General features: G+C 43.5%; 1 protein-coding gene across 1 annotated transcript in view; it reads right to left on the bottom strand.

The window, feature by feature from the left end:
* LIMD1 (LIM domain containing 1) overlaps nucleotides 1-20,132 on the bottom strand; it is a 300,888-nt gene that overhangs the window by 85,742 nt on the left and 195,014 nt on the right. Inside the window, exon 4 of the mRNA XM_069216256.1 lies at nucleotides 16,035-16,136. Within this exon, the coding sequence (XP_069072357.1) occupies nucleotides 16,035-16,136 (102 nt within the window). The remainder of the gene's footprint in view (nucleotides 1-16,034; nucleotides 16,137-20,132) is intronic.

Below are 20,132 nucleotides of genomic sequence, written 5' to 3'. Positions count from 1 at the left end.
AGATTGGCTTAATGAAATGTCATTGGGTCCTTTGTTACATAGATTCCTAAATATGTGAAGCCTTCTGGAAACCATTTAATTGGACTCTCTCAGCCCACTGGCAGTGCTCACTGGGTAATCAGTAATAATATTGATTTGTATCAATTGATCCATATGCCTGAGTACCTCTCAAAGATTGCTAATATTTCTAATATTTGGGAAAGCAACAGTTTCAGATCAGCCAGGTATAGCAGGAGATTGTCTGCGCATAGGGAGATACTCTCTTCCCATTCTCAGTCCCGCCGAATGCCTGCAGTTGGGTTTCTCTTCACAGCCAGCACACCAGGGGTTCCGCTGCCAAGACAAACTGCAGAGGAGCTATTGGGCATCCATGCCTGGTTCTCCTGTACAATGTGAACTCGGTAGAGTATCCCCCACCAATCCTGACTTTAGCCAATGGGTTGGTGTATAATAATCACACCCAGGAGCTAAATTCCGTACCAAACCCAGACTTTTCCAAGATGGGGTGCAGATACGGCCACTCAAGGAAGTCAAATGCTTTTTCCTCATTCAATGACAGCAACATGGTTAGTTCTGCCATCATGTCACTGGGGCCAAACATATGAACAGGCGCCTGTGATTTTGCCAGGTAGCTGTTTGCGGCATAAAACCCCATTAGTCAGGGAGAATAAATTTGCCAATAACCTGACAGAGGTGGGACACCAACACCTTGACCTCAATATTCAGTAACAAGATGGGTCTATAGGACCGACCCTCCTATGGTGGTTTACTCTTCATCTGGATGACAGCTATTGTTGCTGTCCAAAAGGTCTTTCGGGAGGCTACCTTCTACCCATGCCCCATAAATCAAGGCTCTCCCCACCTTATCCCTTACATATGTAAAGAATGCTGGGAGGAAGCTGTTGGGCCCAGGGGTCTTCCCACTTTCAATCTGATCAATTGCTTCCACTAGGTCACCAGCTTATATGGGAGAGTCAAGTGGAATTTTATCACTGTCCTCCAGCAGAGGGGTAGAGATATCCTCCAGAAACCTCAACAAGTCGTCACCAGCAACCTGGCAATAGACTGACACAGGACCCAAAGAAAATCTCTAGAAGCCCTGGTGATATTCTCTGCTGATTCGGTCATCCCGACACTCCTGGTGGTGACCCTGTGAACCCACCTTTGACTCTCCCCTGCCTTGCCAACAAAGCCACCAGTTTTCCCCACCTTACACAGTATGTGATGCTTGCTTCTGTAGTACGCCCTTGCCTCTTGCTCAGTCAGTTGTCTGTATTCCTTCCTGGATACTGCCATTTGGTGCAGTGGACTTGAGGACCCTACATAGCACATTTCCATTAGTACCTGGTGTTCTCCATTTCCACCAATGCCCATTATCTGTCTGGTTTCTTACCCATGATGTGGGAAATCAGGATCCCCAATAGTGGGTTTAAATGCCTCCCATAAGGTAACCTTGGACTGTAACAAACCCCTTTTTCCCTCATTACTTCTCAGTGGATGTCGTCAGGAGTCATCTCGTCCCTCAGTAGGTGAGTTCCAATGGGTCATCTGCCTGTCCCTCGAAGTACCGGTATTTCCAATCCCGTAGTCATTGAGAATGGCTAGAGATTCCCCACACAAAGTAACATGTATTTCTAAAATATCTTCCCCGCATCAGGAAGACTATGATGTAATCTCATCTCAACACTGCATTGCGGGCGTTGGCTGCGTAGGAGTATTGTCTAGCCATCGGATGTTTCCCCTCTCCAGAGATCCATCAGCTCCTCAGGTGGAACAGACAGATGTCTTCCATGCTCCCCTGCTGGTCCCCAGCAATCCTGGCTATAGCGCCATTCATAGTTAGTCTGAAGTTTCCCTCAGTGATGATGGTGGAGGTTGGGGTCCCAGCTATCCACGTTTCCAGTTCTCACAGAAGCATCATCTGTAGGCCGGGGGAAATACCCTGAAGCCACAATCAGCCTACACCCATTCCAATCTCCCACTACTGCAGCACAACACTGGGTTTGATTGGTACCTGTCTTAGTGATGGCCAGGAGGAGCATCTTCCTCCTCCACTCCAGCTGCATCGATGCCATCACTTCTGTCATTGGTCTCTCCCGCAGGTGTCGCCTTGTTCCATCACCTCTCTGGATGTATCCCCTGCTGCCCCTTGTGATGTCTGGAATCAGTGGACTGCCAGTCTTCTAGCCAAGCCCAAGCCTCATTTGGTGTTGTAAAGAACTAGGACTTCCTCTCCACCAGTCCTTGCAACTAGGCCGGGAAAATCATGGTGTATTGTATCTCATGTAAGTGCAGCTCTCCCTTCACCAGATCGCCATTTCAGCTTGCACTTCCTGAGTAAAATCTGGGAAGACCATGATGGTATGATTTTCCAGTGGCGGAACAAAGGCCTCTGCATTCCCCGCGGTGTGGGGGGTGGACTCCAAGGGGCTCTAGAACCCTCTGCAAGGGCGTCAGGCCCCTGACTGGCTTCGGGGGGTAGAGGGGTCCCCTCCAGGTACTTTGCAGGGGTGCAGGGGCGAGAGAGGGGGTCAAGTGTTGTTACACAACTGTGATTTTCATAAAACAGGTCGTGTTGTCTCGTCAGTCTCAGGATAGCGCCTCTGTCCCTGAAGCTTAAGCGCTGTCCTATAGTGCTATAATCGAGTGTGGCTTCCCCCTCCTGTCTTAAAACATCACCTGCTTTACAGCAGCTCCTTGTGGCATTATGCTAAATGCACCTGTTTCTTGTAAAGGACGATATCACCGGGACACAGGCATAGAGCGTTTGGCTTAAGGCAAACAATGCACGAGGCTCAAATACTGACACTGTGATCAAGAGCGACAGCACAGCTATTTTAGGGGTATTAGCCTTGGATGATGTTTACATTCCTAAAGTAGATCGCTTAGAGGAGTGGCATATGAGGAGACCAAATCTTACTTTGTGGTTTGTCGGCCAGTGTGAAGCCAGCAAACGATTCAGCAAGAGGCAGCAGTGCGCATAGACTCAAGGCCACTACATAGACAAATGCCCTGAAGAGGGAGTTTCCCTCCACCCTGCAGGCAACGTTAACTCCAGGACTGGAATACCAGATTTTTTGTGTCTCAAATGGCAATAAAGCGCTTTCAAACATTACGTTGTCGTTGACGCCATGCACGCCACTGAATTTAAGCCCTGGAACAATGCTTGCCTCCATAAAGGCACCACAAGGCCAAGCTAAGGCGTTTCGTCTGCGGTCACAGTAAACAGGCAAAGAGTCCTCTTGTTCACCTGGGGTCCGATTCACACAAAAAAATTATAACTATGATTTATGCCCGAGTACGGGAGCGTATTTGCCACTTTTTGGAATTTACAAACATTCCTAGAAGAGCTGCGTCTGGCATATTTCTTGGAATGTCAAGTGACTTTTTTAAAACCCCTTTACAGAGTTTTTCACAGAAGAGAAGTGCACATAGGAAGAACGGATCCTTCAGTGCAAACACAAACATTTTCTTTTTTTTCTTTCTTTCTTTTTTGATCTTCGGGGGGAAAAAAGTTTTCCATGTGGATATGAAATTCTTTCCCTCCACCCCATCAAATGTAGAGGCGATTCATTTCCCTGGGGAGTTACTCCAGCCCTGTGTTAGAATAAATCTCTAGCCATTTCCAAGGTGGAAAGGGTTTGGATTGCAGTTAGGGAAAACCCTCAAATATACATGTTGGTGGGCATTCCCGAACGTCCACAATGGAAACCATGGTTTGGAAGGTCCATTTTCAGACCTGAAAACTCGAAATTTAATAGTACAGTGGCAGGAATACTGTCCAAAAATGGAAATTCCGTGCCCTGCATTCCCGTGCCTTGCAACTTGCAGAAAGGCCCTGTGATGATAAAGCAACAGACCACCTTGATTTTATTTATTAGGGTTTTTTGAACAGCTGCCTGTGGCTGATAGCCATCTCTGTGTACTTTGCAAGGTCAAGTCAAATAATGTGCTAGACGAGCAGGAATGTGCCATATGGATCGTGAGTAACTTATGTGTGAACGTGAATGGGACTAGTTCCATGTTGCTTTCATAATATAACTTTCATGAGCTGAGAAGTCGGAAAATATGTGGACGAGACAACATATGATCATTTTCTGATCAACAATTAGTTGGCAACAGGACAGTCTTAAGTTTAAAGTGGCAGATGACTGCTCCTAGTGGGTTCAGAATTGCCAGAAGATGACCTGTATGAGATAGGCCAAGTGCGGAGAAGACACTGAAGACAGTACCTCTCTCAGTCGAAGGAAGAGGTGAATCTTCAATTCTGACGGTCTAGTTCGAATTTAAGATGAGTGTGAGGAGCATTCCAAAGAGTAGAACCTTGAAAGTAAAGGAATCTTCAGTCAAATGTACTGTTTCTGGTTGGGAGGATGACAGCAGACTCGAAATGGACGACTGATTGCATCTGAGGATGTTAGGGTTGGAAATCTCTGGAGGATTTTCTATGAGTGCAACCCTACAATTCAGTCTCTTCTCTAGTCGAAGATGGAATAGAGACTTCAGGGGAGACAGGAGTGATCATAGCGTCTGAATAAGAGAATCAGTTGAAGCTAATAAAGTTCTTCTGCAGCACTGTACTATTCAGATTCACATCCAAGAAAACAGGCTGGTGAACGAAGCAGAAGGCAAACTTGGTACATGTGATGTGGAGAGCAAAGTAGAATTCATAGTCAAAGAGAACTATCTTCGGAATCTGCCATATTGATTTTAGTCAGGCCCCACAGAGTTCGGACAGATGAAAGGGTGAGATGATAATGGGTCCTGTGGTCCCTCAAGAAGGTCGTTTGTCATGTGACTATTGAGGCAGAGCCAATCATGTATGCCTGGAACATTAAGCTGCCTGAAGGCTGTGCCAACTTTACTCTGGCCCATCCTTTTGATCCAGTACCCTCACCCCTAAGCCTTTTTGCTCTCCTGGACTCACACAGGTAAGTGCACCCTGGCACTGTTCCACTGTGGTCCTGCATACAACTTCCAAACACCACAGCTACCAGCAAAGTCCTTGACCAGTTCCTTGATTGCCTCACAATTCGGATTCTTATGTAGCCTGGAATCTGGAAGTGAGTCTCACAAGTTTTCTTTTGCTAATGGTCCTTTGTTTAAGCCTCCCATTCCCCTACCACTTCAACAGTGTCCGTTTCTCCATCGTCATCCAAACATCTCATGCAGTCAGATAGTGTAATTACAATATCCTCCACTAGCCTTCCTGACCCATTATGGGACCCATTGTGTTGATATTGCCTTGTTTCAAGAGGTATTGCACTACTGAATATAGGTTGTATTGTTGTCCCCTAAGGGTCTCTGAGCTCTTTGCCTATACATCACAAATGTGGTTCTTACATGCGTGTACACCTGAGCATGGTCTCTTTCTTCTTTTTGTCTTATTTCATTCCTATCATTACTTAACTTTGAATATTCTTCTTCATAGGTAAACTATGCTCCACCTTATGGAAAAGGTAACTGTGCACCTCCAATGAATTAGACCACACTCTTCAAGTCTTGTTTATTACTATTGTGATGATTCTTTATGTGTTCTTTTTCTAGTAACATAGGACCTATCCAGTGCGCTACAACTGTGTCTGTCCTGGTGATGATCGAGTAACTCAAGAAGGGGTTAAAACGCCATTGGCTCTTTTATGCACAAATACATTATTCGAATGAACTACCTCTCCTGCACAGCATAACGGATGTTTACTTGGACTCTTTTTCAAAAACATGCTCTGCTGATTCTTTTTTCTCTTTGTATATATTTTGTCTGTTGCTATCATATTTGATCACCTTGCTCTGAGTACATGCTTCTTGTTATCAATAGCACCTTGTGGTCAATTTCTTGTTTGATTGTGTTTTTTCATGATTACTGCCCGTCTATGCAATCCTACACATAAAACTGTAACACTTTATTATTCTGCATATGAATTCATGTGATCTTTTTACAAACATTCTGTTTTTTGGCTATGTTTGTTCGAACTATTCCCCTGTTCAAAACCATTATTACAAATAATATCTAGTAGACTGGTGTAGCGTAATTTATTGAGACTGCTTCAGTGGATTTCTGAATTCCTAAATGGCGTCAACAACCAGTATGGACCAAACCTGAAATATGGGAACTGGTGAAAAATAGGCACCATTCTTGTGGAACTATGTGTAAGAGCTGAGGTCCAATAACAAGCTTGGGATCGAAAAGGGAAGAAGGAAACAAAACTGTGAATAAAACCCACACTTACAAGAGCTTCTTGTGGTGGTAGTGGTCTCTGTGCCAAAAAAGGAAAGTGTAAAGTTAGTGATTAACTGGAACCTAAGGACATGCTTGACACTCACACCTACTTGAGAGTCTCGAGGAGACAGGAGTACAGTCAAACAAATGCACCAGGAGTGCTCCAAGCTAAGGCATCTGGCTGGGGATTGACTGGTCAAGAAGCGGCAAAGAGACAGATTAAGGATACAAGATTCTGGAATGGGAAGTCAGTCTCTTCATGTGGCTCTGTATCGGGGTAGAAGAGTCCTATTTACGTCTCTTCTGATATAATCTGTATTAGCTAAATGATCAATATGTAATGAAACCACACAGTGTAAACAACAGAGCCCAACCAGACTCCAGTCTATGTCAGCATTCTCATAGTCACGGTGGCTCGATTACTCTGTGAGGCCATGCTAATGCCTAAATGTATGCCACATCACACGTCTAACATAACAAAAGCATAACATTGCTGTAATCTGAGTCTGGTGCATCTGTGTGAAAGGGGGAGGAAACGAGAAGGTGCATGTTTGTACAACCTAGATGAAGGAAGCTGAACTGGAGGAAGAAGTGGTTTAACAGTGGATGCTTCTGAGCATGCCATGATTCCTCTGGATAGAACATGGGCTCCTTGACAAATCACCCATACAATAACCTGCAGTTAAGAGTTATATTTGTGCATTTTAAGGAGAATGTTGTGAAAAGTGAATATTAGCTATGAACACTCTCATGCTGACGTAAACCATAAAACATCTGATACTACAGTAGCAGAACTGACTAGTAGCAGAAATTCATTGAGTGCTGCATTCAACCACCTGCTAAACGTGTTTGACAAGGTTAAATAACAGTGCATAATGCTTTTGTTTTAATAATTCAATTAGACACCTTGAGCACATTAGTAACAATGTACTAGTATTGCTAGTTGGTGTTGACATTGACCAGCAGCCAACCTCAATCCTTTCGGGAGCTTGCATCACCCATTTCCCAATAGCCAAGTTGACTTCCCTTAAAGTTTCAAAATTAACACAACCTACTAATTTCACCTGGCTTTCACCACATTTAAAATGTTAATTACCATCCCTCTTTTCTTTAAGTAGAACACCATATGGTGTTATTTCTATCAGATCTTGCTCTACCTATCACTACTTTGTCACCGACAAAATCTCTCACTCGAGGTGCACCCAACTACTATCTGCTCCTGGATCACAAGATGATGCTTAGTGGAGAACTCCACCAAGATTGAGACCATCTATTTTCCTCCTATTCACCGCACCAACAAGCAATCCATTTGTCATCCTTTTTTCTCCTGAATCTATCATCACGCTGTACCATACATTTGTATGCACTCATCATGACTCACACATTATAGCTCATCATCCCACCCCCAAACACACACCCTCTCCACAACAACGACATTTACCTGGGCTCTCTATGTGTCTTGCGGAAAACACTTACAATTTTTAATATTGCATCATCTAATCTCTTGGTGAGTTTGGATCATTTTACACAACTGTTAAGCTTCAATGCCCATGTATTGTGCAAGAACTTTGCTAACTTGTTGTTGCATTAAACCTACAGTATTTTGATGCACAGCTTGCTGCTGCATTAAACCTGCAGTATTTTGATGCACACCTGCTACACTGAATTCCCAGTCCACGCTATTCGTGCTTGATGTTACTGGAATCCATCTTTTCTATTTGCATGAGACAAGTTGTGCCACCAACAATCCAGTCCTCTCTTCCATGTCACTTATGGTCCCACCAGAGCCTGAGGCAAGTCTCCCCTTTCTCAAGTCCCCTTAGTGTCACCCAACTCGTCATCCCATTGTTCCATTCAAGATTACTGCTGTTGTCTTGTAGGTCGGTGGAGCCTACATCAGCCTATACTCATCAGCCATGTGTAAATACAGCCCTTTCTGAGCAGGTGGGCTAAACCACTACCCATTCTTCCATATTGGTAAGCCCTCCTGCACAGTAAGTCTTCATTCTTATTTCCTCCAGTTCTTTTCTTCTCTGCCCCATTTTCTTTCAATGAACTCTCCTCGATCTGCATTAGTTTTGTTTTACCTCTAGGCAGCTGCTGCATTATCTCAAATGTACCTATCCATTTGGATTTATGTTTCTGTATCCCAATATTTTGACCACAGTGCTTAATTTACACCAAGGGTGCAGGTGGTGAATGTAAGGGCTTATTGTTAGGGACCGCACCTTTTATTTGATCTTATCATCAGACCCAGATCAAAGAGTGAAAGGGAGAAAAGGGAAAGAGAAAATGATAGGAAAACTATGAACGAGTAAGAAAGCAGGGATGAAAGGAACCTGCAGAAGCCATATAAAGAGAGACGAAGTGTAGTGGGTGACCAAAAGAGACAGGAGGTGGAACTAAGACGAGGTAGTCTAGGCACTGCAAGAATTCACCAAAAACAGTGGTAGGCACACAAGAACAACTTTTGGCCCACGCACTTACTTTTTAAAAAATGTATTAAGCTCTGTTATACAGCAAGTCTTCATTATTATTCCCTCCAAATCACACTCAGGCTAACAGAACGGCTTTATTTATCCAGGATCTTGTAAAACCACTGGTTGTCTCTTTGTTGCCCACTCTGGCCTCACTCACTGTTCCATAGTTGTGTCAGTTGCTGCTACTGGTTCTTTAGGATTATGTGGACAGTCTTTACATCCACCTCCAACCACATTCCAACACGCGTTACTCCAAAAATACCATCACATTCAGCCTGAGCAAAAGGAACTCTTCTCCCTGAAGGACACGCAGATTACATAGACCATCTTCCGCGACTGCCTGTCAACACCAATTCCCCAACTCCACTTGACTACTGAATTTACTCCCTTGAAGTGGATGCTCCCATAAGGGCTGTTTGTACTCACTCTTTCCTATTTTCTAAGGTACCTGTCGGTCAATTAATCCTGCATCTGTTATTCACCTCTTCCATTCTTTTGAAATTCTCATCCTCGATGGGCACTCCATGGGTCCCAAAATTAAACTTATTTAGCCAGAAGATAGGCTTTACTTAATTGGCGTAAAACCTTGGCACTGCACTCTTGTGAACAGGGAGCATGCCTGTCAATCCTACAACAGTTATAGATTTCTAGGCATTCTCCGTTGCATTAAGAAATGTAAAAACCTAAGCAAATGACAAACGTCATCTAAATTTTGTACACTGGCGTATTATTTTGTAAGCCGTAGATGCAGGGTTTGCTGTTAAGATGCGCCAAATGGACAAGCAGTAAAGAACATTTTGTTATCTTTTAACACTAGATTGCCAAACGTGTAAAATGTGGCAACCGCTTGTCAGTTCTATCAAGTAATGATGAGTCACGAGTACACTGCATAGCTCAAGGTGGTATGTCCTGCCCGTTCATCTTGCAATTAAAAAACGCACAATAGCATTACTGTTGCAAGCAACAGAAAAGAAATGCATCATTGTAGGAGAGCCCCTAATACCACCCACAGTCGACTGCAGAGTTGTAAAGCCCTCCAAACCACCACCCCAAACACGCACACACAGAGCAATGCTAGATAAGGAATGTGGCAGAAGGTCATGAAGTTTATACCAAAAATACATTATATAATAAAGCTATTTCAGAGCGTCAAGGGGCTGCAGGGATCCTGAGAACATCCAGCAGGTTAACACACCAGCCCAAAGACAAAAATAGAGGCTAGAAAAAACAGGCATGTGATATTTAAGGAACTGAAATATGCCGTGGTCAGGAAGAGCACTGGTAAACCTACATCGCCCCGCATTTTTAGCATTGCCACTAAACAGCTGAAAACGTGCAATGCCAGACGCTTTTTTAAATACAAAAACAAACTCAAGCTGGCGACAACTTGTAAAGTGGATGCGTGGACATGAAGGATTATTTTCTTCCATCTCCTTTCATCGTGTGTGTGTGGCATCAATGCCTTGGCAGCCACACTGGGTATTTGTAAACTGCGGTCTGAATGTGAAGGTTGACTACCCTGCATACTCCGCCACCCACTTAACTCAAATTGTGGCCAGGCAGCGGGTGGCATAACGCTAAATAAAGGGGCTCCTCTGCTGATTATAGAGAGGGGCCCCCGAGTCTCCCATCTCTCACAGATATTCACTGGCCTTTGCCTGAATGGGGGCCGCATAATTGGTTAGGGGGCCCTCCAAGCCTGGGGGGGGCCCTGCCTCACAGAGGCTGCTGTGTCCTGCGTTACGCCCCTGCAGGCGGTACTAGGTGAGACCTAGAATGTATTTTCCTTCAGCTGTATAGTATGTTCTACCATAAGTGTGATTTGCGCCGCTTTCTTAATCATGGCACCTTTTTTTGTGTGGTTGTTTTGTACTTGGATATCCATTGATTGGTTGTGTTTGGCGGAGTTAGATAACTGTTAAGTGCTAAAGTTCTGGTTGGATAATAGTGAAGGTAAAATGATTTCTGTCATCTTAAAGATAAATGTGTGTTATAGGTATGGATACTGTGCCATAAAAAGTAGCGATGTTTGTTGAGTTCGATAGTGGTTTGTCCCTTATCTGGTCAGTATATACTGATTTTAGACAGGTATACAGAAGTATAGCTATGATCCAATGGTGTGTGCATGTGGGTATCTTATGTTTTAGATAATTTCTGAGTGGTTCTACAATGTGTCCTGGTATAGTGAGGGAAGCAGCGCTGAGAGTTGGCAGTGCGTTACACCTGTATTTCTTTGGCGCCATGTTGTGACCATGTAGGTGTGCTGCTTCTGTCTAGCATGTTCTGTCTGATAAAGGCAACTCACAGGTGTGACTGGACAGGATTTCCTTATTGAGTACAGATGGGTGGAAAGTACTGTTGGGAGAGCAACAACTATTCCACTCTAAAAAGGGAGAAGACTGCACCAATGTCCTCTCCAGTCCAAATGGATGAGGGAACGAATGACCTTTTATTACTGTCCTCTGTAAGGTCAATAAACAAGCTGCTCAGGACTGTTTGGTCATGAGTATTCTTATTCGCTGCTTTATCAGCGAGGACACTGCCACCTGAATGCCATTAAACTGAATGTTATTAGCAGCTGCTTCATAGCAGGAGCGTCTAAATGATCAATCAAGCTCAATCAATGACAAGGGGAAGTCTCTGGCTTTAGGCTTCCAAATCGGTGCTTGTCAAAGTAGTGTTTGCAGTGAAATAATTCCAACAAAATAAAAACCATGTGACCAAGACCAAGACTTGAACTGATGGACTCTCTAGTAAAGTGGACAGTCTATTACAGTGGTTCCCAACCTTTTGACTTCTGTGGACCCCTACTTTATCAATAGTGGAATGCAGGGCCCCCCACTGAATCATTACTGGAATCTGGATACCCCCCACTGAGTCATTACTGAAAGCTGGGGGCCAATCTGTTAAAACTATTAAATTTTTCTAAGCAGTCGTGGAGCACCTGAGGCGGCTTTGCGGACCCCCAGGTGTCCCCCGACCACAGGTTGGGAACCATTGGTCTATTATATTCCAAAATTGCTCACCCTGGGTACACATCAGGGCTCCTACCTCCACTACAGGCTAATGCCATTCCCAACCCCTTACACCGTATACATAAAGCACCTCTGAATTGTCATAGCCAGACATGCTGCGTTTATGCACCAGTACCCAAACTGCATGCAACTGTCCTGGCACATCTCTTTCATAAAGGGTCTCGCATCCAACAAGCTTATCTGTAAAACCTGCAAGCTGGCTGCCATCCATCACTTCAGAAACTGAATGGCTTTTTCCCTCCGCATGACCTGCCAAACTTCACAATGCCATGTTAGAAAAACCTCTTTTAATGAACTAAAACCCATCTGAAGCTGACTGAATTCGTTTTAGACACATGCTAAAAGGCAAAAGCCTCATCTCAGACGGTCACTCCAGGAAACTCAAATGCTAGCTACTGACTCTGACTTAGGAAAAACTAAGCAATCACTGGCCTTTGACTCTCCTGAACATGGAATTTCGTCATTAGCAAAACCTCGAAGATCATTTCCATCACTTACATAATATAGCCTTATTAAGATGCAAAGGGCATTTTGTGAGCCACAGTCATCTACCAGTCTACACCAAATCGGCAGGCTAACTTGCAGCCAGCATCCAGAAACAGTTCGCCATCTCTCACCACCCTGACTCTGAAATAGGTAACTCACCAATCTCACAACAGAACAACATCTACATCAGTTTGTTACACTACTCAACACAAGGTTTTAAGTTCTTCTAATTAAATAAACACTCCCAAAGATGCAGCAGCATTTGCACTCAAATTTTACCTCTCTTGTCCACCTTGGCTTTACGGGTCACACATGCTTGTGCAGCCCCTTCTGCAATATAGTCTTCTTGGCCACTCATTTTGAGCTTGCTCAATGCTATGGGAGTTTTCCCTTATTTGAGTTGAGACGTGGCCATGTGCAAATGAGGGATCGTATTTGCCCTTGCACTCGTCATATTACTGAGGCAACCTCGAAGAGGCCCCTTATGAGGCGACTCCAGGCATCCACATACAGGCATGTGCAGTCACACTCTGCTCCCACCTGCAGATGAGATTCCTGCTCCTTCCTGAAAATCAGGACCGGTGCACCGGCAGTGAAAGGCAGGGCTGCAGTATAAATCATAGCTTTGTTTTCACCCCACTACAGGCATGAGCTCTTAGACTTCATGACTGCACCGGTGACACTGTACTTTTTTCCATCATCGAGTGCCGATCAAGGTAGTGTGACTAAAGCCAATGCTCCCCTTGTCTTCCTATGAGAGCTGTCTTCTCCAGCTGCATATGTCATGAAGGGCACATATCATATTCTCGGTAGGGTGGTGCTGAAAACATATTGGTGGTGCAGAAGCTCAAAAGCAGTTAACACAGCTGAGACCAAAGAAAATGTTTTCCCAAACGTAGAATGAATCTCCAAGAATCAGGTGGAGAAAAAGTTTCTCCAAACGAAAAGTAATACACGGACAGCAGAAACTGATACGTAGATGCAAGTGTCCTGCTTGGTTCATAAGGCGACTATTTGTTTTGGAGCAAGGTATGGCAAAGGCACAGTCAGGCCTTGTGCACAAGACATGTAAGTGGATGCTCTGACAAAAAAGTGGTCAGAGTTGGGAGAAATGTTCTCTCTAGTGAGCACACGTCACAAGACTGGCTACTGCCTTCTTCACTAGATTCAACTATAGGCTGGAGAGCAGCGGATTCCCACATAAAAGGAATTTCCATAGTACAAACAAAAATGAGTAGCACTTGTAAGCACTGTTTTCACAGTTCGGCGGGGATTTCTTATATGGTGATAGGCCACCTTGGTATTTAACAGAGGTCACCTCTGCTGCTACAGCCTCTTAGGGGAAAATGGGCAGGCTCATTTGTTCTTATCATCCAAGGTTCTTGCAATAGTTCCTCCATTTTGGCTGATTCCAAGGCAGGCTTCTCTATGACTGGTCCAGACTCGTCTGGTATGTGAACAAACAGATCTTCCAAGTGCAACTTACCAGCCTCTACAGACAGTCAGGTCAGTTCTTATCTGCTAATGCTAACAGTATCCCCGACATCTCTGATCTCAGGCACACCACTTAGAGTGGCTCTTTTAAGAAGACAGGGAACTCCGAAATCATGTCAGCATAAGGAATGCTCAGGGTGATGATGTGGCACTTCTGAGCTACACAAGAGGTTCAGTGGAAGAAGGCCAGTGGTCCACAGCTGTTGTATTTCCTAGGAGACCCCATCTCTGAGTGTTGGTTCTGGGCGAGCTCCAGCCTTCTCCAGACATTCAATTTGTGAATAAGTTTGGGTGGAAGGGTTTGGAGAGTTTTGCTAGTCTGGTGCATGTTGGTTTTTTTGGGAGGGTTGTATTAGCGATGGGATGTTCCATGGCTGTGAATGGGCTGCAAGGTTTTGAGAGTTGGCTGAGAATTGGGAGGGACCAAAGCTTTACTGGAGATAATAGTTTACTTATTTAAGCCTAGGATCCTTCTTCTTTTTTGGAGAAGGTTTGTGGGGGTAGAAGCTGGGACCAACCACTATCTACAATCTGGGCTTGGCTTTCCATATATTCTTGTCAGGATTCAATACTGTTATATTCACATTCCAAGTACTGCAATACTCCTAAAGTTACAAGTAGTAGGATCCTGCTGAGAACAGTCATTAATTCCTCCCTTGTAATCCTTTCTGACTGAGGATCTGCCAGGGAGCTCCGTGTTGTCCCATACTTTCAGCATTCACCTACATTTTCCATAAATGTTGAACATTTGAGCTCGGTATGATTGACTGTGATAAGGGCTATTGTCATGAGAAGTCTATCACCAATGGAGGATTGTGTCACCTAATTCAAGAAAATAAATCAGGTTGTGACAAGGAACTTTTGTGTTCTGAAGTAATGTCATCCTAGAAATGGAAGCTCTGCCCCCTCAGCAGGTATAACTGCCTAGAATGCTAAGACTTTAACTGCGGAATTTTATGCAGCCAAGTTGTGGGGCTAATGACTGTGTGGAATATTATTCCCTCTTTCACCTTGTGAAATTACATACCAGAACTTTGTCACCGCTTATAAAGAAGCTAACTGTGCATAATGCAGAGTCTGAGAAAAGGGTGATTCTTCATGGGGGTCACATACATACGCAATGCACAATACACGATATCTTGGATTTGAAGAAGGCATTATGCACCAAAGTCTACTGAAAGCATTTTTAAAGCATCATTGCATACTTATCAACATTGTCTGAGAGTGCAGAATGCACATGAAAAGCCAGTATTGTCAAAATTCGTGGGTATTGCATCCTTAAATTACTAACTTTCATAAAAATGTTTGGCAGCTCTGTCTAGGTTTGCTTTACAGGAGTAATCATTTTATCCTTAACATACTTACAGTTTAAGTGGTCGGGAGTTGCAAATAAAGTACAAGTTAAACGATATAAAGGTGCAAACTAAACAGGAAACTCTCACATACAGATTAAGAATTTATCAACATGGACTGAAGAACTTCTATGTTCATCTAACTCAGCTATGTCATTGGACGGCCCATCAGTATAATGGTAATCACTCTACTGAAAGGTGAAGGCATTGTCAGCTTTTATGTCAGGACTAGTCAAAAATAACACCTCGCAAAATTGTAAATGCTATTCAATAGTATGTGGCAAGAGAGACAAATCCTCTCTCGAACCCTAACGCCCGCACCTCAACCTAACACTTGCAACTGTCACCCGCCAGGTACTCAGTGGTGGCAACTGGAGCTTGCATCACCACGACTGGTTAGCTAATCAGAACACTGAACAAACCGGACAGCTGCCGCCATCGCTGCTTTACCGCTCCCGGCTCCCTCCTCACCACCTCACTTGCTCCACTTTCAAAACTCTAAAGCTCTTGATAAACACACAGAAAACACGCCATAACTACTTTTGTTCCCTATCGGTTCATTTGTTTAAAAGTTACATAGAAAAAACACCCAATATGGGGAAAATGAACTGCAGCCTTACTTTAATGGCACACTGGCACCACTGTATAGCATGGGCCATACCAATGTGTCAGATGCAAAAACGTCCAGCTTTCCAAAAGTCCTGGTTAGAAGGGTGAGGGAGTGAGGATTACTTTAAGGCACCCTAATGTCAAACAGGAAACATGCGTTGGTAGCTTTTATATGCCCACCCTGGCTGAGGAACCAGCAGTAGATTCTTAGTGTGCCATATCATGTCAGCTTATTTTGTTCTCTCAGGGTCAAATGCCCAGAAGCTTGTATTTCACGGAAATCACAATCCACATCATAAAACATGTATTTGGCATCTTTAATCCAGAGAACATGGACATAAATCTCTATGTAACAACTTACTGCATGCTCCGCAAGTGAAACACCCATCATGGTATAAATTTCCCATGGCCTGGCAAGCTTGGTTTGCTCCGTACACACCTTTGCTGCATTTCACACATGTCCCTAAAATGGAAAAATATGAGAATTAGATAAGTAAACCCAAAACAAATATCACATAGATAGCTAAACAGTCAAGAATTACTGGCAGATGAGTAAAAGTAAAAGCAAGCTCTGGTTAACTTAGGGCGGTTTAACTTCCATGGTTACTATATGTTTAAATATAATGTGCATTTCACCTAAAATTTGCAGTCTTGGGAATTACCCACCCATACCTTAGTACTCGACCAACTACCTCACCAACCTTATCTTACTGCTCAATGACCAACCAAAACACCGAGGTCAATCCACAAGAGAATTCCAAACCTTCAGATCCTTAATTAACATTTCCATCAACAACCAAAAGACTGAACTTATCTCTCACTTCCCAACTCTACGTCAGACATCCTCACCCTTCTAAACTAATTCAGCACGTTTCTGGAAAACCATGTGAACATCCATACTCCCATTAAAACATGCAAGTGCCAGCTGAAACCTTCAGCACCCTTGTACTCCAAAGACCTAACCCCTTCCATGGACAGGAAAGAAAAAGGAAAAAAAAACAGAAACTCTGATGCCTTTATTTACTGAAGTCTCTCCACACAACAAGGAGAATCCATAAAAGCAAAGCACTATGCTAACATCATCAATGAACCTACCAACAGAAGCCTAAAGCTCTTCAAAACAATAAAGAACTGCATCAACCTCATTCTTGACCCTCCTAATGCCACACTTCATAGAGAAGTGCAATGCCATTGATGTCTTCTTAAGCGAAAAAATACAAACCATTTGACAGCACATTGACATCAAGTCTCCTTTTTCTCTAATTCATACAGTCCCACTCCTTCTTGTAGCATTGTGCAATGATTATCCTTTCTCAAGCAGAAATTGCCAACATACTCAACTCCTTCAAAGCCACCTCCTATTAAGGTGATGTCTTGCCCTTGTCCTGCATGAAATCTCTCTGAAGAAGCTATGCCCCCCTACTCACCACTGTGAAAGCCTTCCTCACTCAGAGCATCTTCCTAGATGCTCTAGAGATAGGCCATATCGCTCCCTGGAGGGTTTCCAGGGCACTGATCGACTGGGGATCTCCCTACTGCAAAATGTAGTAGCTTGGGGAACACTGAAACTCTTCTCTAAAGTCATGGAGGAATTTGGACTCCTCCATACTCAATTGTATCGCTATCTCCAACTCAGGCACAATATTACTCCATATTTAGCTGACTGGGTTGATCTTCCTGACTTTACCCTGCTGGAAGTCAAGTTGACTATGTTCCAACTCCCCCATGAGGGAAAATAACATGTTTATAGAGAACTCTGATTATTAACTTCTTAGATACCATCAATCACCTTAGAAAAGCCTAGGAGACAGATCTAGGCCCCCTAGAGGACGAAAAGAAAACCTTTGCACCTATGGCTTTAGGTGAGGCAAAATTTTGAGTTGACTTTGTTGAAAATATCTACACAGAATATATTTGACTCCAAGAAGCTGGGAGAACTCACCAAGAGCTAGTCCATTACTAACCAACCCTTAATTGTCAAGAATAATAACAATGAGTCTACGCTCAACTCCAAGATCACATCAATACCAATTACCCTCTACATGACTACCAATCAGACTGCAGCATGGACACAGCACATCACCCATCATAAAATATGCCCTCCTGACGACAGATAAAGATGAGTCCTGATTTTGCTGGACCTCTCAGCTGTCTTTGTTGCTTTCAAGTCTCCAACGGCATTCACTGGCAATGTCTTTCAATGTTTCTTATTCTAATTTTTCATATTATACCAATTTGTTCACGGAGCACCTTGAGGCCTCAGAAGATCCCTATCACCTCAGAGTTTCCATGGGTTCCATAATGTCCCCCATCATCTTCAACCTCTAAGTGGTGGCTGTTGAGGCTCTATTTTCCAGAAAGAGCATCAAAATTCACAAATATGCTGATGATTCACAGCTCGACTTGAAAGTCCCTGTCAACCAGATATTTAATCCCTCAAACAATGACTCATCAGTGAATGTTCAGCACTTACCATAAGCCCCCCAATACAGTTCCTGATATTTTAAGCAAATAGTAGACATTTGGGTCAATTACATGAGCTTTGATGGCTTCAAACCCCCAACTTTCACCCAGTACCAAGTTAATTGGATTCACTGTTGACACCAACCTTACATGACAGGAAAACAGTGGCAAGATAACAAAGATGGCTTGGTACCAGCTTTTTCTACTTAAGAAACTGAAATTACTCCTGAAAGGAAGAGACTTACGAACTACAGTTTAAGCCTTCATATTCTCACATCTGGATGGTGGAAATGTGTGCCATATAGCCTGCTAGACTCCACTCTGACTCTTAAGTGCATCCTACACACCACTGTGGGGCTCATCTAGGGCCTGAAGAAATATGATCACAGCAACCCTATTCTGATGGAATTACACTGGATTCCCTTGCCTGCCCACACCATATTTATAAAATCATCATGACATGCACCCCCGCCTACCTGGCTGACAATCTCGCCATCCCTGGTGGCTCTTGGCACAAACACAATCAGGACACTATCAGACTGGACACAAAGAAGTGCAAAAACGAAGGTGATGAGGCAAAAGGCATTTGTCATCTATTCACCTAGGAGCTGGAACTATATCCCCATATACATCAGGACCCCAAACCCTGCTCTAATTCAGGAAAGAGATGAAGACAAAACTCTTTCAAGAACATTACTTCTGTGTATATACGCTAGAGTCCACAAACCATCTACTGCTCCGATCACTCCTTGACTGTATCCTTGAATTTGACCCTGTACAACACTCTGCTGCCTTTAGCTACGACAGAACTAGACAAATACAACATATGTACCTACCAACCTTCAGGCAAATAGGAGTTATGTGTGCTAAACTGAAGAGCAGAGGAAGGAAACACTTGACAGTCTGAAGCATTAGCAACAATACCTTATTTAGCACACACATTCAAGTAGGATGCTAAAGGCCTGTGGGTGGAGAACGAACAAGAGGCAATGAGTCACTTGCTAGAGATAAGAAGGCCAGGATTTAATGAAAAAGAAACACATGTGGTATTTGTGCTACAGCAGTAGGGACAAAACACATCTTTATTCTTTCAGCCACAAACAATACATTTGTAGTATGGATCTTAATATTTAGAATTATATAGGTTACTTTTTTTTTTTTTTTTAACACCGACCCACTTTTCTCAATCATGTAATAGAATAAGAAACAAGCAAAAACTAAATCTGAATCGCACAAAATTGTTCCCAGTATCCTGAACATACAACAAGAAACACAGGATCTCCAATTTTGATATTCCAAAATGTACAGCAATCCTTGCTAGAAGGCATTCACTAGGCACCAAGCTCCAAAATTAAAAACTCTAAATCCACATCACTATAGTTCAACAGTGTTTTAGATCACCAGCATTTTCAAACGTTTTATTGATCCCGATAATTTGGGGTCCCCAACATGGCTGATCCTTTGCTGGGTCCTAATCCTCCAAGTGCTGCTGGACCCCCACCTAGGGCACTTGTTATTATCCAGTGTCATCCTCTTAATAACTGGATCCATCATATCCTTCAAAAGGCACAATATTCCGGAGGAAGCCTTAGCACTGCCTAAATAAAAAAGGCAAGGCTGTGCTGAATGTTCTGAGAGAAACCATCAAGGGGTCCTCGACCATGACTCAAGAGACACAATCTGCAGCTACCATTTCTCTGGAACAGCAGGGAACTCCCCTAGGCGTTGTGCATCCTTAGCTAACGGTGTTTTCTCCAACAAAGAACACAATTAAATAATGGAGTGAGTACGACACCATCCAACTCCGTGACACATTGGTTAAAAAACGAACCAAATTATTTTCACAACGGATCCCGATTTCTTCCAAGACAAACAAAGGCAAAATCCAATGAACGACTTACAGATAGCTTCTTCTGAAATGTCAACTGTTTGGGGTGAAGGGGAGGCCCGGTATGAGAAACAAATACACTCAAATGAATGTTCAGTCACTCGGGTT

Source organism: Pleurodeles waltl, chromosome 2_1, assembly GCF_031143425.1.
Source record: "Pleurodeles waltl isolate 20211129_DDA chromosome 2_1, aPleWal1.hap1.20221129, whole genome shotgun sequence".
NCBI lineage: Eukaryota > Metazoa > Chordata > Amphibia > Caudata > Salamandridae > Pleurodeles > Pleurodeles waltl.
This window is presented reverse-complemented; position numbering and strand designations above follow the sequence as displayed.